This window comes from Poeciliopsis prolifica, unplaced genomic scaffold (genome assembly GCF_027474105.1).
Source record: "Poeciliopsis prolifica strain line A6 unplaced genomic scaffold, Auburn_PproV2 SCAFFOLD003, whole genome shotgun sequence".
Classification (NCBI taxonomy): domain Eukaryota; kingdom Metazoa; phylum Chordata; class Actinopteri; order Cyprinodontiformes; family Poeciliidae; genus Poeciliopsis; species Poeciliopsis prolifica.
This window is the reverse complement of record NW_026562378.1, coordinates 3,344,636-3,366,652: the sequence shown is the minus strand read 5'-3', so window position 1 is coordinate 3,366,652 and position 22,017 is coordinate 3,344,636. Positions and strand designations below refer to the sequence as shown.

The 22,017-nt window shown below is 41.6% G+C and overlaps 1 protein-coding gene across 1 annotated transcript; it reads left to right on the top strand.

Moving 5' to 3' along the window:
* Window positions 1-9,168: 9,168 nt before the first annotated feature.
* Window positions 9,169-20,649, top strand: lrrn1 (leucine rich repeat neuronal 1). Its single transcript, XM_055024947.1, has 2 exons — window positions 9,169-9,738; window positions 17,484-20,649. Exon 2 carries the CDS (start codon window positions 17,650-17,652, stop codon window positions 19,795-19,797), a length of 2,148 nt encoding a protein of 715 aa, XP_054880922.1. The 5' UTR covers window positions 9,169-9,738; window positions 17,484-17,649; the 3' UTR covers window positions 19,798-20,649.
* Window positions 20,650-22,017: the final 1,368 nt, after the last annotated feature.

Below are 22,017 nucleotides of genomic sequence, written 5' to 3'. Positions count from 1 at the left end.
CTTGTTGGTCGCAGAAGGAGGATTTATGTTAAATCCCGACAGAAACGCAGCAGACAGCTTCAAGAGACGTCCATGTGCTCTCCACCAGAGCCGGTGATGTTCAGACGGCTCTGCCGTCACTTCCGGATCGGTTCTAACCCCGTTACACAAAGTAGGTGTTGCTGCGTCCCGCTGGCACAGTGTTGATAAGTATATTTACTGACAGTTCTAGGAAGAAAATCATCCCCTTGAATCTCAGTGCTTTCATCTCGCTGCCACAGTTTAGGTCTTTAATCTCCAAAAAAGCACAAATAAGAAGAAAACAAATTTCCCTGAATTACTTCACATTCTTGATAACCACAAGCTTTAATGTATTGGGGTTGTATGTGACAGACAATCACAAAGTGGTACATAACTGTTGTGTGGAACTTTGGCATTTATTGTTGAAAACAAAAACAACAACTATAAAATAATGTCAGAGTGAAAAAACAAATCCATCAGAAGGGGCGGAGTGGAATAGTTCTGATGGCTGCTGCTTGGTTGGAGCTTAAAAGCCTAGAGACTGAAAAGTCAGTCACTAGGGTGTGGAAGCTTAGCAGAGACACAATCCTCTTTTGCAAATGTCTCTTTAAAAAAAAAAAGAAGAAGAAGAAGCCCCATTTCATTCACCCTGCAGGTGCCATCGCTGTGTCTGTGTTTTAGGTTTCGGTGACTCCACAGCAGCAGAGGTTTTCTTTCCATCAAATGGGAATGTATTATCCTCCAGTTTTCTCTAGCAGACAACAGGAGGAACACAGAACTGAGCTATTTTGTTGGTTTTCTCCACAGATGCACTTGAGCAAATTGTTTTGTTGCTGCGAGATTTGCAGTGTGGGCCTGTCGATGGTAACCTCCCCCCCAAAAAGACGGGATAATTGTGATTTAACATAATTTGAATTTATGTCATGAAAAAAAAGTGTGTGCCGGAGGAAAACAAGGAAGACTGAAGGCAACAAAACTGAATGCAGGAGATAAATGGTGATGAGTTGTAAGCAGAATTTTCACATTTGCTCCTTCAAGCTATAGCCATCATCAGATTTTCTGCAAGAGTTTGATGCGTTCGCTTGGCTTTTAGTTGGTCTGATGAATCCTGCAGTCTGATCCCTCGGTTGTTGAGTCTGACATCCAAAGCATGTCAGACATAAAACAGAAACCTACTGAACTAGTCTTTTCAAAACCACGTCCTCAGCTGCTTTTAGATCTTTAGGAAGGCTCAACGGTGAGTTTCAACAAAGAAAAGCAGATGCAGATAGATCCTAGAAGATTTGCAGCTAGAATGTGTTTCTGCAAAGTGTTGGCGATCCAAAAAGTGTGAGATACTGACGGTTTCACTTTTCACTTCACAGTAGCTGTTTCCATTGGCCTTAAATTCTCAAAAACATGTTTATTAAAAAAAACAAAAAACAAATTCGCACCAGGATGAAGTGGGGTTTTGGCTGCAATGAAATTAAAAGTATTTTGCAATTTTTACAAGTTACATTTATTATGTCGCCCGAGTCACGTGATCAACAACCGGATGTTTCTAGTGGCGGAAAAGATGAAGGCAGGAAACAGTGGGAGGATGAAGGCCCAGAATGATTTTAATCACATAAACAAACTTATTCCTGTGTGATTTTAATTGTTTCTTGTTTCATCAAAACACTGCAATTGCTAAATTGACAAAGTAGTTGCTGCATTATAATTACTCAGTTTTTTTGATTAAAAAAAACGAATTTGTGTAAGAATTACATAATTTTTTTATTATTATTTTATTTTGCCGTATCAAAGTGACTTCATTTTTCAAAACTGCAACGAAACGAGTCACGATTAACAACCAGACATTGCCAATGGCGCAAACCACGAAGAAGACCACCACAGGAAGTGGTTGGAGGCCACTTCCTGTTTTTAATGACTCATGACTCATTATGTGAACAAATTTATTCACGTGTTTCTTATTTTATGGAAATGCGGTAATTGCGAAATTGTGTTTTTTGTCTTGTTTTTGTTTGTTTTTTTTCAAAATAAGTTGAATGTCAACAGAATTTTGCGCACATTCGTAACATAATTCCAGTAAATTACAGATATTTGTCACCAAATAAAATGTTCAATACAGTAAAATACATTTCTGAAACAGAAATTATATAACATGATTAAAAAATAATAAACTAAAAAAATCACTTTGTAACACTCGTTCTGATAAACGCATAAGACAGCGGGACGACGTCTCCATCCACTTCCGGCGGGCCGGATGTTGTGGACCCCGTCCTGACAGCTTCTTCCCCTCCGGCGCTAAACCGACCTCGGCGCTCTGTTTGCCGGAGCCTCAGTGAGAGTCGAACCGTCGAGTCCCCGGCAGTGTGGGTCAGGAACCATATCAGCCCATTCACACTGTCAGCAGCTCGTCCGCCACAGCAGGACCGACTACAAAGTTGGTGAAGCGGCGGTGAGGGCACGCGCAGATTATCCGCGAGCTCTTTGAAGTCTCTCTCAACTTTCTTTCGTCTTGATTTTTTCCCCCCACTCCTCCTAAAATCCTCACATCTGAGTTGAACGGTTGACCTCTCTCTCTCTCTCTCTCTCTCTCTCTCTCTGTCTTCCGGTTGCCAGGCAGATTTGATTAATATTTAATCGCTGTTTTTTTGCGCGCTGCGGTGCAGATTCTCACCAACTGCTGTCGGTGGGCGCGCGCTCTCTCCCGGGACGACGGGAGGGAGGAAACCGCTCGAGACTTTTCCCAGCCGCTGTCACGCCGAGCTGACAAGAGAACAGAGAAACTCACTTTTCCCCTCACTCGACTTGAAACGGACTCGGAAATGAACCTCCGGGTTATGTTGCGCTTTTCTCCCAAATTAAGGTTTTCCGTGGGGTTTTCAAGTGGGCGGCGTACACGTGGCTTAAAGCTGCGGCGGAGCTTGTTTAAAACGAAGTATTTATTGAAATTATCACTGTGCCGTGACAGTATAAGACAGATAATCATGGCTGAAAAAATCGAGTGCAGAAATACGCCACAGTCAGTAACCACCAATCAGAGCCGGGAGGAGGGTCTTAGCGCTGTCAATCAATCTCACTCCCCCCCCCCCTTTGCCCCTTTCTGCTTCACTACAGCCAACTCACCATAACATAGCCTGCCATAAATGCTAACGCTAGTTAGCACAGCCACAGATGACAGCGGATCAACAGTTTTCCTAGAACGGTAAATTGACACATTGAACAGCATACAGGAGATTGATTGACAGCGCTAAGACCCGCCTCCTGACTCTGATTGGTTGTCTCTTTAGCTTGGAAGCGGTGCGTCTCTTCAGAGATGGCAGTGGCACCACAGGGAGGATGTGAAGGAGTTGAATCTTTTCACAGATTACCCGTCTCATACTGTCCTGTCACGACATGGTGGCAGTTTTAACAAATTTGTAAAACAACTTTTTTTTTTTTTTCATTTTTACTTTAGCTTTAACGCTGTCCTTTGGGTGAAGACAGCGAGAGAAGTGTCTGAGTAATGAAACACCTCTCAAATCTGTTCCATGCTGAAAAGCTCGGCTTCATGGGGAAGAGAGGAGGAGACGGGGTAAAAAAGAGCAAGTGAGAAACCGAATCGGTGTGAAACTGCCAAATCTGCCTGGTAACAATCTTCAGTTTAGCAACAATCAGCCGAGGAGAAGCTCAGCTGCCCCTGCTGACCTTTTCAATCCGGACTGTCAACGTGAATTGTAGGCGCTGCCGTCAGAGTCGTAAACAGACTGCAAGTCATTTATAACACTGGAGGATTTTTATATTTCTATTTTTTAGGAAAATGGAGAGAGGGTAGGTTTAGTTTTTTTGTTGTTTTTTAAAAAAAATCCGTTTTCAAACATGCCTGAATTCTTACCATCACGCAGCAGAGCAAAAACGGCTCAGTAAGACGAAACGTTCTGAGTTGAACAAGGTGTCGTCAACAAAAGGCGTTAAAAATAGAAGGCATCGCTTTCGCTCTGGCACCGTTTCTAATAGCGAAACGTTTCCAGCCCCGCCCACACGCCGCTACCTCCGCCGCTCTGCCGATTTTAAATCGAAGAGCCAAACTTCTGATGAGCGATTGAAATTTCGGAGCCTGTTTGGCGACCGCCTTCCCTCCGGCTGCTCAGACTGCAGGGGTCCGTGGGGGGAAGCTGGGGGCCTCAACGATCAGAATGCTGGACGTGTCAGAGCCTCTGCCAACTAAATCGGGAGGATATTTCTTAACAAAACACACACAAAAGAAATCTCAGCAGATTTAGTTTGAAGGGTTGTTAGCGATGGGAACCAGTTGCTTCTTGTTGTACGAGAACCAGAGGTTTGGGTTGTGGGTGTGACTCAGCATACTGAGCTATCAAAAACTTGGTCCAAAAGAATAAACCATAGCAAGGAATGTTTGGGTTAAAAAGAGAATGATTTTCAGTTTGAGTCATTAATGCAGTAAATGTAATGACAAAAAATTACAACAAACTAAAATCTATCATTCTTATTCTTTTGAAAAACCATTTTCACTTTTACGGTACATAAACATATTCAGTGGATGTAGAAGGAAAAGTTAGAGAAAATTAATTAGTGTCTGATTAAAAATCAAAAGTGAATTAATACGGAAGGAAATTTTAGAGAAAGCAAACTGGTACAAAATAAGAAACGGGTTAAAATAGTGAAATAAAACGTAAGGGTGACGTTTTGTTTCACCCTTACGTGAAATAATGCGTGAAATGAAAAGGGAAACCAATTAATAAAACAATAAGATTGGGAATAAATTCTAAGTGATCATTTTAAATGAATACTGTTGGCGATCATAAACAAATATGAATCCATAGTTCTCACAGTGTAGTAAGTTGGGAATGTTTCTATTTTTTGCACATCAATTTATAATTACTTTGTCAAAGCATTCATTTATTTCTACATTCATTGCCAACTGTTGGCAGGATCAGTCCTCCATAGGTGAGAGAAGGCCAGCTAAGTCCGATCCGGTTGTTGTGCAATTCTAGTCTTTCCTCAAGCCAACAAACTGGGTCAGCGCTTTTGTTTGGGGTTTTTGTTTTATTCAAACGCCATCTGAAGTCTCTTTTCCAAACATGGAGCAACACTCCACTTTTGAAATCTGGCTGTCAGCGTGGCAAGTCCCTCACTCCAGATGATTAAAAGGAGAGGAACGCTCTGATTTGCTCGGTCTCCGCTTCAGGTGGAAAGGCTGCAGGAAATATTGGGCCCCATGCAAATTTAATCAAAGCAGACTGAAACTCTGAAGCAAGCGATGCGCGTTCCAGAACATCTCGCAGGCTGTGAGGCAGATCACTGGTGGACGCAGGACCTGGAAGGAGACGCACAAGGCAGAAAGTGTTGAAGCAGCTGATGAGAACGTGTCCTAAATCGCACTAACCTCTGCGACACAGTGGGCAAAAAGCGTTAACGCCCCACAGCTCAATGAAAACAGCCGGATTCAGTTTCACACCTCGTGCAAATTTGGCTGGATGATCTGACCCGCAGTCATTTTCACACCTGACCCAAACCGTGACAGCCAGAGACGTGCACCGATTTCCTCATCTGACTCTTTTTCAGCTCTCATCTCTGCAGACTGAGTGCTGACAGTAAACACGCTCTCCATAAACGACGTCAGGACAGATAAATATAATATTGGAGAATTGTGAGGCGCAAAACTCTCAAATATATGGATAAACAAAACAAACCACAGAGACGAGTTCTTACTGCCAGCCATGACGGGTCGGGAGATTTATTTACACATTCTACCACGGATAAAACATTGTTTCTCAAGTTCTCAAAGTCTCAAACAAAATCTTCAGAAAATCTCCAAAAAATCTCAACCGTTCTTTGTCTACAGACATTTTGTAGCTTCCAATGACGTCGGTTTTGCATCAAGATTCTGGCTGCCCATTGACTGAGTGTGTGTTGGAATTTCCACGAATTTCTTACTGACCTCTCATCTGAACATCTGCTCCATCTCAGAACTGCAAAACAAGTCAATTAATAATAATTGTTGTTCTTATCTATCTAAACAGCTTACTTTCCAACCCGAGTTTTGTTCCAACATTTTGTACTTTCCAGATAAAAATCAGGTCAGATCGACCTTTCTGGCGCCAGAAATCTTTTCCCTCAAAAACAACTCTTAGGAAGTAACAATGATAAATTCTTTGAAGAAAAAACCAAAAACGTCCGACGTCGTCCGAAGCTTAGCGGGCGAGGTGCTTCACTCTGATGGGAGATGACAGGCGCTGATGAAGCACGGCGTTTACTGCAGGAATTAACAGAGGCAATCCATGGCTGCACTCAATACGCCGAGAGGAAACCTGGGATGGTGAACAGAAGGTGAGGAAAAGATGTGTGACATCAAGTTGTTTGACAAGCACAAGAATTTCTTCCCATATTATTATCATTACCAAAAGCCGTGTTGCTTTATAGGACGCAATGCAAATTCCATATGATAGTTGTTCATATCTATGCATATCTTAGTCTAAGTTGTGCCTATCCTATAAAAGGAGGATGATGCAGATATGGATTTCCACAAGTATTTTTGCATGAGCAAAGCCAAACAGGCTGTGAGAGCAGAAATAAAATGGACGCCTGCACAGATATGTATTTGGAAAAAATGACTAAGAAGAAACTACATCTATTTTTATTTTATGTTCCCCTCATGGGGATGTAATGTAATGTAACCACGATTAGGTTGTTCAACTAAAATCTGAAAATCCAAAATTACATAAAATATGTTTAGCGGTAACCTGTTATTTGTATATTTATTCTACAGTTTTGTTTTATTTTTTTTCTTCCCTGCACCAGTAACACATATCTGTGTACAGTCTATAGACTCCAGTAGCCAAGCAACAACATTTTGTTGCCAAATTCACTGTCGTGTCTTTGAGCAGTAAGTCTGACTAGCGGTGGGACTCGGTTAAAAAAATTATGACACGGTCATAAACATGACATAACATCTGTCATGAACATGAGTAAGTCTTTATGAATATTTATGACTGTCGTCATAAAGTGTCATTCGGTAAATCATGACACTTTTAGTACAAAGTTGACATTATTCAAAATGTCTTTGTTGTAACAACTTGACATCAACCAGGAAGTCATGATCTGACATCAATTTGTTATAAAAGTGTTACTGATCAAACTTAAATTGTGTAGCTTTATGTTATTAAGGCTAAAGCTTAATAATTGTTTTGTTTTTTTTTAAACAAAAATGAACCCCTTCTGGGTTCAAAAGAAGTAGCGTTGATGTTTGTGCGTCGGAAATTCCAGGTGTAGCAGAAACACGCGAATACAAAGGTTCCCCTCGGGGAAAAAAAAAGAAACCAAAAAACAATGAATTGCACTAAAATTTTTAACATGTTAAAATCTTTGTAATTAATTAATCGAAATGTTAAAGTCTCAGTAATAACTGAAACAATACCAAATCTGTGTTATTTCTTACTTGAATTTCAATTCCAAAGTACTTTATGAGGAGACTACATAATTACATAATTTTCTTTAGAGTTGTTGTGGCTGCTGTTGGCAGACCGTCTGTCTGTATTACAGTCTGTATACACTCAATTTTTGTTTCATATAATCATTCATATTCTCCCAAATGATCAAAATACAAAAACTACTGGCAAGGTATGTAAACTTGTGAGCACAACTATGAATTTGGGCGACACCTGAGAAGCTGTACATAAATTCTCAACAGAAGATTTATTTAGAAAGTGTCTAGAAGAAGTAAAGCTGTAAGTTATATAGTTATATATTGTCATAAACGCAGCTGACAGTCCATCCGCAGAGAAGTGAGATGCCGACAAACTGCTCACAAATATAATTATTTCTTTTAAAGGGGTCGTTTATTTTCGGAAATAGCTGTTCTCTGTTGTTTTAATTGTGCTGTTAAACAGGCCGGCACGCCGGGAGTTTACCTAAAATAAACTCGTTCTCGGCCGCGTATGCCACTGAGAAGAACCTGCCATGCTTTGAAACAACGTGTCTCTTTTACGCGCTTTTAATAGCTCCTGGCAGCAGTTTCAGTTTCATGCCTCAGACACAATATGCTTCTGAGATTGGCTTCATTCTTGGAAGCAGACAGTGGGATGGTGGTGGGAGCGCGGCCGCCTCGTCACTCCAAAGGTTTCAACTTCAAATGTAACTTTTTTTTTTTTACTTAGAAACAGAACTGGCCGAGGAAAGCTGACTAAATGCAGCTGGTGTCCGCAAAGGCCGTTAAATTGATGGGAAAATTCTGTGAAACTATTACATCATATAATCTCCTCACAATCCCAGCTGTGGCCCATTTTTTCATCCTTATGAGGCCCATATGTAAATGTAAGCTCTGTGTATTTGTACTGAGACAAGAGTACACACTATCTGCTGGGCAATACGGACTTAGAATTTTATCGCCATATCCCTGAGCTACTGTTGCAGTCTGAAGAAATGTCCCGTTCCTGACTAAAAACAACCAATCAGAGCTAGAAGGAGGGTCTTAGAGCCGTCAATCAAACTCATGTACTCGCTGCTAAATGTGCAGAGAAACGTCTTACCAGAGAAGCCGCTTACCTGCCGTTATTAGTGGCTTATGCTAACTAGCATTTGCGTTCAAAGCAGGCTATGCTAGCTGACGTAGCAGAAGGGAAAGGGGAGGTCGAGCAGCGTCACCTGAGATGGTGATTGACAGAGGTAAGGCCCACCTCCTGACTGATTCGTTTTTAGTTGGCACTGGGAGCACAGGAGCTCAAAGTGAAAGAATTTAAGTGACACTCTTAATTTAATATTTAATATTTTATGGAATTGCTGATATTTGTGGAGAAAATAATGAAGATCAAATTTCCGATAAAACTGCCAGATTTTTCTTTTTCGCATTATTAACTGAAATTGATCAAGACAGCAATAAATCAAAAAGACATTTTTCCACGATAAATGCTAAATGATACAATGAATGCCCACTGCTAACTGGTAACTGTACGGTAACTGGTTGCCACCCAGTTTTATTTAGGAGTTTCAGAGTAAGGGGTGCCAACTACAAATCCCAAATCCTAGATTTTTTCCTGTAAAACATTTTTGAAGCATTCCTTTTGCCTTCACAACAGAAATGACTTTAAGTCCAGGTTCACCTCTTCTTCTTCTCTTGCCCCCCAACCCCCTTCTCCTTGCTCTTATCCCCACCCACACACCCACGCGCCGCCGCCCCGCCGCCCTCCTCCTGCCTTTGTTCTCATCACAACAAGCCCGGAGCAGATGGTGCTCTGCTTCGCTTTTGGCCGGCGGTGACAGACAGTCGCTCTCAGCCAATAGCCTGCTGGGGGAATCAGCTGACTATAGTCTGGACAGCGCCAGGTGTTTTCTGCCTCTCTCTTTTTTTTTTTTTCCCCATGCCTCCCCCATCTTGCGATCATTATTCCTCAGCATTCGCGGAGAAAGGAGCAGCAGCAGCATCACCAGCAGCAGCAGCAGCAGTGCGGAAGAATATCATCTGAGTGACAAAGCGGTGTAGTCGCGCGGCAGGTCGGGGAGCGCTGTCTCTGCGGACCGCATCATGCGTCTCTCTCCGAGGCGCTCTGGGGATCCGACCGACTTGATGGGAGGCGCCGCGAACAGCCAGAGCTCCGGAGGACACAGGGATGTCTGATGAACCCGTTCACCTGCAGCTCTGTGGCGTTCCCCCCCTCTTTCTCTCTCTCTCTCTTTCTCTCTCTCTGCTGAGGCGTTCACCTGGATAAAGGGGCCGCGCGCGCTTGGCGGACGCGAACAACCTGGAATGCCAACGAGGTGAGAGGAAAAAAAAAAAAACAACCTGAATTTTGATTTGTTTGTCTCAAACAAAACAAACCAAGCGGCGCATCGGTTACCAGACAACTGGTGCGCCGCTGAAACACAAGGGCGGTGATTGACGGCCGCAGACGCGCTCAAGGGCATCATCATTCTGTAGATAAGATGACTCTGGAGGTGGAGGTCGGCTCCGCGGTCTTTCCTTTACATGCAGCGAGCCCGAGTCAGCCTCTTGTAGCTCCGCGGAAAGCAAACTTTGATCTCCGTTGCGGTCGGCGCGATGTGTGCCGATGTGATTTTCATATTAATGTTAAAGTAGAGCCCAGCAGATGTCTCCATGCCTCCTCCGTTTGGAGCGACAGGTCGCCCGGAGGTGGTGGTGGTGGCGGTACGGAGGGGGATCGAGTCGGGGGCCCTTTCTCGCAGGAGATGCGCCGCTGAGAATGGGGTTGCGCAGGCGGGGGGTCTATTGTTGGTCCGCGAAACGCCGCTTCTATCGCTGCAGCTGTTGCGCTTTGTGACGGCCGGGGGTCGGAGGGTGATGGGGTTAGGGGGCCCGGGAAGGTTCAGGAAGGTGGATCGAATCTGCAACTTCACTGCTTGGTTTCTGGTTTGGTCCAAAGACGGGAAACTCATAGATTTGTTGTTGTTGTTGTTTTTCTGGTTTCATTTGTGTATTATTCTGTGTGCAAATTACAAATGTGGCAAAATGTATTCCACTCACATAAAAAAACAACAACAACAACAAAAACACACACAATTTAGCAATTTCCAGTGTTTCCATGAAACGCAATTAAAATCACACCCGGATGAGTTTGGTCATTATAAAACATGCCGCTCAGTCATCTTCCTACTACTTCCTGTTTTCTTCATCTCAGCAGTGGTGACATCCGGCTGTTGATCACGTGTTACAGCCGGAAAAAACACGTCATCCCTAGCGCATAAACCTTTTATGGAAAAAACAAGAGACAACAAGGGGGATGCGCTGGAGTGGCTTAGCCAAAGCCCGGACCAATGGAGAATGTGTTGCTGGACTTGAAAAGGGGCTGCTAACAGCTGATTCAAAGTCACAGCATTTAGATCTGAAACCTCGTTAGTGATTGATTTGGTATTTTTGAACAGTTCAACTGAGATCAACAATGTATACTTAGTAGGTAAACTGTAATTGATGAATGTTGGGGAGAAAAAAAAAAGCCAAATTAAACTCAGTTTCTCAGTGTTTATCTTCACAAAGGGAGTTAAGAACAAGCAAACAGCGATTCCACGGGGTGAGAAACAGAACTTCAGAATATGAAGTTGGAAAAAAACAACAACATTCCACTAATCTTAATGTCTAATTCGATCTTTAAAATGCAACAACACATACGACGCTGCACACTGATCCACTCTCTCTCACACGGACAACAAGTGAAATGTTTTTATCTTGATACAGATGACTAAGCAGCCATTTTCCCCTGAGGTACATCACAGGTGTGTGTGTGGGGGAGGGAGGGTTGTTGGGGAAACAATGGAGCTAGTAGTTAGAAGCTTCAAGCCCCTCCCCCTCCCATCCCGACATCACCTTTAGGTGCCACTGGTGTACAGCAGACTGGGTCAGGGAACCTCCACCGCTCCTTTAAGACGAATGGTTTCAGATATCAACCTTTTCCCTTGCAATAGGTTGACACAGCATTAAAGCTACTGACGGCAACGGCGTGGCTTAATCTGCGACAGGTGTGACTTTTCGAGCTGTAGCAGAAAGTTATGCTCAATGAGTTGGAATATCATTAAAAAGTGAAATGCATTACATAGATTAATCCCACACAGATGGATGTTTGGTGGCCTTTATTCCTGTTGACTGTAATGATTTTCAGCTAAGGACGCACCGATCCAACGCAGAAAAGCAAAGCTGAACTGACTTGAAATCTTTCCTGTTATGTAATATGATGTAATGTAATCTCCAGAAGTACAGAGAGGGGATGTTTAAGAGTGTAGGTATGAACCCACTTGTTTATGGGTCAGAAATTGACATTTTAAATCGACGACATGGAAAAATGTCTGGAACTACATTTTGTTGTAAAGTGATATCCTCTGTTGAGTATTCATTACATAATCGCGATAAAATACTTTGACCTTTTTCAGTTCTGCACCTAAAGATTGGGCAAACTGTGAAAAAACGTAAACTTACTTCTGCAACTAATGAAGCCTGTAGCAAAACTAAACGTTTTACAAATAACTAATAAAAGCTAGCAAGCTCGCTACTGCTACCTGAAATTAGAGAAACAAAAGCTCACAACATAAAAAAACAAAATTAAAAATAAGCTATGATGGAAAAACCCAAAGCTAGGACGCACCTGTGTTCAAATAACCCTCCTGTGGAGTCTTTTTGAACACAGAAAGTCTTCCTCGTGCCAGGAAGATTCTAGTTTAGCTCATTTTCTGGATCTCTCTCCTCATCTTTACTTCAAAAATATTCCGCAAAATGCTCAATTTTTCCATTTTGGTCTCCCGTAAGGACGATGTGACATTTCCGAATGTGCACTGATTTCTACGGGTGTCGTTTTGGCGGTGATTAAAATGCTCGGCCAGATAATGTGTCATGCCATCATTGAAAGGTTCCTTCCTCCATGTCAGGACACAGATGCGTTTTGTCAGGTAGCAGGAAATGAATCACGATGGGACAACGGCAACATGTGAGTCATGTGGAAAGTAAGTGCCAAGCTTCCATTAGTGTGCATTGGGTAAGTGTAGCGGGTGTATATGGATGAACCCAATAAGTGGGATCACCAGATTATGTATTAAGGCATTGGCATTAAGCCCACATAATCTATCAGGTTCGATAGATTTAACTAAAAGAGTCAACAGACAACAACCAAAAAAAAACAAAAACTATACAGATAAATTTGCCTCCATTTCAAAACCTCCAAGGATAAAAACAACTTAGCAGTGACTTGGTTAGCCAAATTTGTGGCTCTCTGAATGAGCCACAAATTTGTATAACGTGCCATGGTAGACAGAACAGGGAGCAGGACCTTTTCTGCCAAAATACGTACATTTTTAGATTAATCCCAGACACTTTCTACAAAATTTCTGAGTTGGGAAAGTTAAAAAAAAAAAAAAAGAAAAAAAATTGCTAGAAATAAATTCGTAAATGTTGTGATCAATCTCAGAAACTTTCTAGAACAAAACAAGGATGTTCCTGAGTTTGAAAAGTCATAAAGTTGCTAGAAAAATGACAAAAAGTTTGAGATGCGTCTGAGAAATTTTCTAGAAAAACACAGAAATTTCTGAGTTTCAACAGTCAACATTTCTTGACTTGTAAATTTTGCGAGATCCATGTTACAAAGCTCAAAAAAATTCCTTGTTTTTTTTACTAGAAAATTTCTGACTTTAATCTAAAATGTTCTTAGTTTTGTGGCAAAAAGGAAAAAGACTCCTCTTTCTATCAACAATGGCCCAAAAATGTATGATTTTGTGTCAGCATAGAAGAACAAAAAAAACCCCCAATAAAATAAAAATAAAAACTCAACTTTTCAACAACAAACTGCCGGACAAAAAGCTGCCATTTTGAAATTGTGTTTGTTTTTGATGTACACATCAAAAACGATCAAATAGTGTTTGACAACAGAAAATAAATTGTGGATTTAATTCAAGAATAAGTCCTTCAATAGAGACTGCAGCAAACTCCTGCTTTCCTCCCTTTTGACATTTTTCCAACGCAATCATTTTTTTGACGTTTGCTTAGTGCCGCATCATTAGGTGTTGTCTTGAAGGAAATTTGTTGCACAGATTAAACAGCAGGGCGCCGACTGCGACTCCTTGCTTTAATCTCGTCTCCGCTCTTCCGTCGGAACGTCGTTTTAACGCCGCTCTTCAGAATCGAGCTGGGCTCTTTTTTTCACTTAAATAATTGTCACATTTAGCATTAAAAGGGATCAGTGACAATGCGACTCTAAACTCCGTGACACGGAACGTAGACAAAGCCGTCTGCGTTCCAAAATGGGGAAAACGTAAGATTAGCAACAGGATTAACCCTGTTTTTAGTGAACAGAAGAGCAGAAAACAAAACGACAGATGATTGTTTGCGGCTAAATTTGGCTCATGTTGTTGAATTATAGTATTTTCTAAGGTCAGTTATTGTTTGTTGTTGTTGTTGTTACTGATAGATTGTTTGGTTATAATTTAATTTCCAATATTGCTGTAGCTTCAGGGGTTGTTTGGAAAGCGTTTTCATAAAAGTAGCTACATAAACAACAATACGTATTGAATTAGTTCTCTAGTCTGATTAGTTCTGATTTACAGTGCGTCTCTCCAGAGAAGTGCACAGATCCACACGGGGATGTTCTTATCTGGCATGTCAGGAACTCTATCGTTTCCAAAAGAAAATGCAGAACATTGATTGTTGAAAAAAAAAAAAAAATGACCAGAGTATCCTGTTCTGCCCCAAAGGTTTCTGATTGAGATTTATTGCTCCGATCCAGTAAGATACCTTGATATGTTTTATTGAGTCATCTCAGCATGACCACAGAAGCTGGCATCTGCAGTCTTTCTCATGTCCACTCTTACAGCCAATCGGCGGCAAGAGAAAAATAAATGTCACTTCTGAATTGCAAACACTAACCAATAGTGTGTCAAGTAGTATTGTGCCTTGTTGTTCCAGCTTCTGAAGCTCCATTTTTCAGTAGATATTCCCTACTGAAAAAAAAAATGTAATCATGTTCTACAGGAAAGTCTATGGATTGCTGAGTCAGCGAATAGACACAAGTCCACTATAACCAACTAGAAATAAAGATGGTTTAAAAGATGCGTTCCTTTCATTCCTTTTGTGCTCCTCCAAAAAGAGAACTTGGCTTTCAGGCAGACAAGCATCATTTAAATGCTGTCCTTAAAGAGGCCCATTAAATTTTGAATCTGTTCCCAGACATCACGTCTGAGCTGTGGTTGCAGGAGGCTTATTCAGCTGAATCCTCTTTGCTACAATGTAAAACATTTTTAGTATCCTTTTATCCACAGTTGACATTTTCTAAAATCTTATTCCCTTTTTTTTTGTTTTACTACTGGGACTTATTTTTATTTACTTTTTTGCTTTAAATGCAGCGGTCAGTATGAAAAATGACATCATGTGCCATCGTTTCCAGTTCCGCACATGTGTTGCTTTTTTAATCAAAGTGCTAAAGAACCCGTCTCGCTCCCCCCTGGGCCTGAACTCGGCGCGCTTGGCCCCGCAGCTGATCGCCTCCTCAGCACCTCCATCTGCTAATCCGAACTGGCACAGCAACAGTCACAATCTAAAGTGCTTTAGCTTAAAAAACAGCATCCTGCCTGCCTCTCAGACGCTCCGCCCCGTCTCGTAGGGAATCCCGGGTATAGGAGGAGAAGCGCGCCTCTCCTCTCTCCCCCCCAGTCCCTACGGCACTGTTGCCAGGCAGTTTATGTACATTCCCATGTATTGTCCAGCTTTCTGGGTCCAAAGCCTCTTAAGTGCTATCTTCTTGAACTGGTGTTTACCCCTAAGAAGGTGGATGCCGCATGGCTCTGGTCTGGGAGAGATGCCTCCTAAATAGACCTAACTGAGTCTTAAGTGTTGGCTTTGTGCTGCAAGTACTCAGGCTTGTTAAACACCTGCTGGCTACCTAATCTTGCTAATGAGTGAGGCTGTCGTACGTTTGGTCACGACATGCGGGAATAAAATGAGAAACATTGTTTTTGGACTCGATGAGGCTCTGTTCCTTACCAAGCAAACAAGCTCGCTGATATTAGCTTGTTATAACTAATGTAACTAGCTATTAAATGAGCTTTTATGTTAATTAATATATAGCTACTATATATTAGCTAATACATTAGCTGGTTGTTAGCTATCTAACAACTAGCTAATGTGAACATAGCTAATATTGGCTAGCTTTTAGGTAATATTTCACACAAGCTGAGATCAGCCTGTTATACACATTAGCTCGTTGAGCTAGCCTGCATTCAGCTGCTTAAACTACTTGGGTTGGAGATTTTGTTTTTTTTTAGTAGATAAAAACATTTGCATTGACTGGTGGTGATACAGTATGACGTGATCATTTAGGTTTTATTTACGTCGTTCCGACAGACTGACTTTTTTTTTTTTAAATTGTAAAACGTGTCACTGAGCAGCAACTTAAAAGAAAGAATGGAGGAAGTGCTGTTTCACCAGAACATCAATGCAGATTTGGGTTATTTAGGACCTAAATGCGGGGGCAACATTTATAAACATATATAGAGTTATCATTATGTCACATTTGTTTCATATCCTCCAGTCTGAGGCAGATTGCAGTTTGAACTTAATGTGGACTCTGTCAAAACACGCTGAGAAGCACATGTGAGGGCGGGCTTAGTTCACTGGAGTTCTGCTAGAAGACGAGAAACGTAACATTCATGGGTTTCTGACCCACAACAAAATGAAAGAGGATGGATCTTTTTTATTCTGTGATACTGGGTAGGAATCCATAGTGGATGAAAAGCCTTGTATTGGTCTGAAACCACAGCTCAGGCTTTTCATCTGGGACTTTTAGTGACATAAAAGTCAGATTTTTCTCTGCTGTCTGAGATTTTTTATAGTTCATCTATTTTTTTGTGCTTACTCTGTTTTGAGTTATTGTTGTTGTTTCCCCCCTATAGTTTCTTTTGAAAGATTTCCATCAAGTCAGACATAATTTTAAGGCCATTTATTTAAGTCATAGTTTTAAAATTACATTATGTAAAATACTGCACAGGTTTTCTCATTTGTCTAGTTTTAGATACTTATTAGAACCATCAAAAAGAAAGAAAAACAACAGCTAGGCTTTCTCAAATCTCTCCACCGTCTTTAGCCTAAATTCTGAATGCTTACAGTATGACGATAAAAATGTAGATGTGCAAATTATCATTGCTTTCATTAAGGTTTGGCGCTGACTTAACATCTCATAATGTCTTATGATGTTCCAAAAAAAGAATGACGGCGTCCTTGTGGGCCTGGTGGGGAGATGAAAGCCCTTGATGCAACTTGATTTCTCTCCAGTCCAGGCCAGTTTCTTGTACATGCGCTGTAACGAGCTGAACTTGCATTTTTGTGAAACTGTTGATGATGCGCATTAGTCAGTCTCATGAGGACAGCTCCTCAGCTAAAGATACCGTTCCCTGTCAATTGTGGTGTCTTATTTAACCCACAGGCTCAGGATGAGGACAAAATGTCACAAGATATATTTTTTTTAATTTAAAAAATACAAATTCAGGAGATTGGGCAAAAATGCAGGTAAGCATTGGCTTGTGTGTTCACAACAACAAGAGTGAGATCCTAGTATTTAGTGATTCACATCCAAAAGGGAATTAGGGCCATACTAATAAAAAAATTACGAGAATAAAGTAAGAAAACTATGAGAATAAAGTCAAAATAATATGAAAAAAGTCATTACATTTCAAGAATAAAGTAATTGTATTACCAGAATAAATCCCGCAAGTATAAAGTCAAAATAATACAAGAATATAGTAGAACTTTGACAATAAAATAATAATATAAGAAAAAAATGATGCTGCAAGAATAAAGTTGTGATGCTATGACTTTATTCTTGTAATTTTATCTTTTTGTTTTATAACCTGGCTTTAATTCTCCGTCGTGCACTCATAACGTTTTGACATTATCTTAGGGAATAGTTTGGAACGTTTCCGAAAAGTCTTGAATAAAATAAATGTGGTTTTTTTTTCTTCAAGATTCTTCTCTTTTCCATCACCCCTCTAATTCTAACTTCTTTGTTCTTCTTTTCCAGATAATCCTCCATCACCAGAATCCCTGCCTGTAATTTCTATCCCCGACTTTGTCTCCAGAACCTCCCATTTCCTGGGCTTAACGGCTTAATCGGTAGCAAGTCTGGTTCATGACTGTTACAAACCTTCCTCCAAAGTCCGCTGACCAGCCTCCTACCCCTCCCCAGCATGGCTAGATGGAAGATGGACAGCTGTGCTCAGGTTCTTGGTGGCTTGATTCTGGTTTCTGTAGCACTCTCTCTTGTCCAAAGCAATGACTGCCCTCAGCTGTGCGTGTGTGAAATCAGACCCTGGTTCACCCCGCAGTCCACCTACAGAGAAGCTATAACAGTGGACTGCAATGACCTTCGCCTAACACGGATCCCGGGAAACCTGTCCAGTGAAACTCAGGTTCTCCTCTTACAGAGCAACTACATCGCTAGGACCAGTGAGGAACTGGAGCAGCTCTTCAACCTGACAGAACTGGACCTGTCTCAAAATAACTTCAGTACAATTCGAGATGTTGGTCTCACCAACATGTCCCAGCTCACCACGCTTCATCTGGAGGAGAACCAGATCATGGAAATGCCCGACTACTGTCTGCAGGACCTTAGCAACCTGCAGGAACTCTACATCAACCACAATCACATCAGCACCATTTCTGCCAATGCCTTCTCTGGGCTTCATAACCTACTCAGGCTTCACCTCAACTCCAACAAGCTCAAAACCATCAGCAGTCAGTGGTTTGATTCTACGCCAAATCTGGAGATTCTCATGATCGGAGAGAACCCCGTTGTTGGAATTATGGACTTTAATTTCAAGCCGCTGGGCAATCTGAGGAGTCTGGTTTTAGCTGGGATGGATTTGAAGGATATTCCTGGAAACGCCTTTGTGGGACTTGACAATCTCGAGAGCCTCTCTTTTTACGACAACAAGTTGATTGGAGTGCCTCAGAGAGCCCTTCAGAAACTACCAAACCTGAAATTCCTGGATTTAAACAAAAACCCAGTACACAAGATACAGGAGGGGGATTTCAAGAACATGCTCAGATTGAAGGAATTGGGGATAAATAACATGGGAGAGTTGGTTTCGATTGACCGTTACGCTTTGGACAACCTTCCTGAGCTCACTAAACTAGAGGCAACAAACAATCCTAAGTTCTCTTATATTAATCGGCAGGCCTTTCGGGATGTCCCAGCTTTGGAGAGCCTCATGCTGAACAACAACGCCCTGAATGCCCTTTATCAGTCCACTGTGGATGCTCTGCCTAACTTGCGAGAGATCAGCATCCATGGCAACCCTTTGCGCTGCGACTGCGTCATCCAGTGGATGGGTTCCAACAAAACCACAGTGCGATTTATGGAGCCGCTGTCCATGTTATGCTCAATGCCGCCAGAGGTCAGGGGCATGCATGTGCGTGAAGTGCTGCAGAAAAGGTTACTGAATCAGTGTTTGCCCCTGATCTCTCACGATACCTTCCCTACCCACCTCAGTTTAGAAATTGGCATGACCTTGGATTTGGACTGCAGGGCTATTTCACAGCCGGAGCCTGAGATCTATTGGGTGACACCGATGGGACACAAGGTTATGACTGACACTTTGTCTGACAAGTACCGCCTTAGCAAAGAGGGGACGCTGAGAATTTCCCACATCCAAGTTGAAGACTCCGGCAGGTACACCTGCGTGGCTCAAAACTCTGAGGGAGTTGACACCAAAGTGACAGCGATAAAGGTCAACGGCACTTTGCTGGACAACACGCAGCTCTTAAAGATCTACATCAAACAGACGGAATCTCACTCCATCCTCGTCTCCTGGAAAATAAGCTCAAACGTCATGGCCTCCAACCTCAAGTGGTCGTCCGCAACTGTGAAGATCGACAACCCTCACATCACGTACACTGCCAGGGTCCCCGTGGACGTCCACGAGTACAACCTGACGCATCTTCAGCCGGCGACCGAGTACGAAGTGTGCCTCACCGTATCCAGCATCCAGCAACAACCGCAGAAGTCGTGTGTGAACGTCACGACGAAGCAAGCGACGTTCGCGGTGGAAATATCCGATCAAGGGACCAACACGGCTCTGGCCGCAGTCATGGGATCGATGTTTGCGCTCATCAGCCTGGTTTTACTGGGTATTTACACTGCCAAGAGGTGGAAGAGAAAGAATTATCACCATTCCCTGAAGAAGTACATGCAGAAGACCTCATCGATACCGCTGAATGAGCTGTACCCGCCTCTCATCAACCTGTGGGAGGCAGACAGTGAAAAGGAGAAGGAGGGCACCTCGGAGACCAAACCCAGCCAGGTCGACACAACGCGCACTTACTACATGTGGTGAACGAAGGATTCCATCAGGAGACACACAAACGTCATTGTTTCAGTAGCACAAAAATACACACTCGCTTCTTTGTCTTAATATATAAATATATATACTTTTTCCATTGCTTTATTATTTCTCTCTTTTGTTTTCTTGGTCTGGATTTGAACAATAAGCCAAGACCTTCACATCTAAAATCGCACGCTGTTTTTTGACCTCACGTGTTTTTGACACACAACATGGCAGCTTCACTTCGCCTTTCGAACTTCGTAGTCACAGCGCTTAACTTTTAGCACTCATTTTTATGAACATGGCATGAAGCATCGTCATGGATACAGTGCGACAGAAAAAGCCAGGCTGAATCCCAGTTTTTTTTTGTTTTGTTTTGGGGGGTTTTCTGAGCAGTTTCTCTGGCCGGACTGTTACCAGACTGCAGTTTTTCCTTTCTGTTGTAAGACAGTTTCACTTCTGACTGTTGTGCACTCAAATATATAAATATATATATACTAATTTGTCTATCAACTCAAATGTAAGCCGACAAAGTACATTTAGACTTGATATACTGTCTACTGAATAATGTTAGAAACTCTACTGTAATGTCGTATCAGCTATGACTTGATTTTACTTTTTGTACATTCAAATAAAAAGTATGTTTGATTTAGACTTTTAAGTTTGCAGGGTACTGTAAACCAGCAATAGAAATATGAATGTTATAACCTAGCTAAGTAGATGTGAGGCTTTTTATAATTCTTACAAATTTTGTTTCTTACATTGCTAGAGTGTCTACAATCACTGTTTTCTTTCAGGTTGACGCACATGAGCGTGTAATGAGGAGCAACTCAAATAAAATCTTCTTTTAATCATGTTTTCTAACCCATGACTTCAGGGGAATATGTCATTATTGAAACCCGGTCAAATGGACAGCTGTGATCAGAAGTTTAAATTCATTTTTGGCTTCTAGAAATATTTTGTTTTTTTTTGTTTTTTTGGCTTCTTAGTCCAATCATGCATGCGCTGAAAGGCTGTTCAGAGAGGAAGAAGCCATTACTCCCAAAACAACATGGGATAAATGCCTTCTTTTTTTTTTAAAAAAAAGACACTTTTCTGTATAAACAAATTAAAATAGGTACACAAAAAAGTTTGAAACCTTGAGAACACCGTCCTGTACATGTCATATTTTGCCTTATTTTCATAAATCCTTACAAAATTCTCACTCAGCCAGTTAAATTCAACTTGTTACATAGCACCAATTCACAACAAGCGCTGTGTCGAGAATCGCTTCACGTTATTTATCCGTACACTCCAGTTGCACGTGTCATTGAACTCGTTCACGGTTACAAGACACTTCTTTCGTTGCCATCTGGAACACTTCTCTCTCAATATTTAGTCTCGCATCTTGACAGAGTAGAGAGTTCCTTCAAAATCTTTCAATTAAAGTTTGGCGAAGGTCATTCCAGATGTAAATTGTCGGCTGTGTTCACACACCCAAAGGCATCACCGGCTGCTTTTCCGTTGCAAATGTGCGCAAAACGCTGTTCCACCGAAAACCCAACTTTGCAATTGTTTCTCATAAGAAATGCAATCGAAATCGTACGCGAAGAAGTGTGTGATCACGCAAAAAGTCACTTTCTCACCGTTTCCTGTCGTCGTCTTGGGTGTTTTTTCTGCCACTGGTAACATCTGGCTGTTGATGCAGGAAAAAAAGGTGTTTCTATTGTAGTTTTGAAAAAAAGATCAACTTTATAAAAATAAATAAATAAAAACACCTAAGAATTGTACAAAAACATTTTAGTATTAAACAAGTTTTTAATAAATTGGTGTGTCCACAAAGTTAATTTGTTTTCGTAGATAGAAATCTTGTTTTTTGACACACTGGCATGTATGGCACGTCATCATTCCACCATTAAAAAGAAAAAGCCACAAATTGATAGGATATCCATGTTTACAAGTGTAACTTTTGAGCACATATGTATGAGTGCTATGGTCAAAATTTCTAAGCCTATGTAGTTATTGAAGAGGCGGCTCGTTCTCATGTTGGGCCGTTGTTGCCATTGGGCCCTCAGACCAGGCTAATAGCCAACACAGTGTTGGCCAAGATAAGATGGAAAATACAAACTTCATTCCTCCTGTACTCGTCTGTAATGTCATATTATCATCACAGTTGATTATCCTTCCCAAAGCATTTCTGTCTTTGAACGAAAATCCCCGAATTCACACCTGAAAGCTCAGCTGCAAGTTGTG

Coding starts and splice junctions, on each gene's coding strand:
- lrrn1 (XM_055024947.1), top strand. CDS start 17,650: ATGGCTAGATGGAAGATGGACAGCTGTGCTCAGGTTCTTGGTGGCTTG.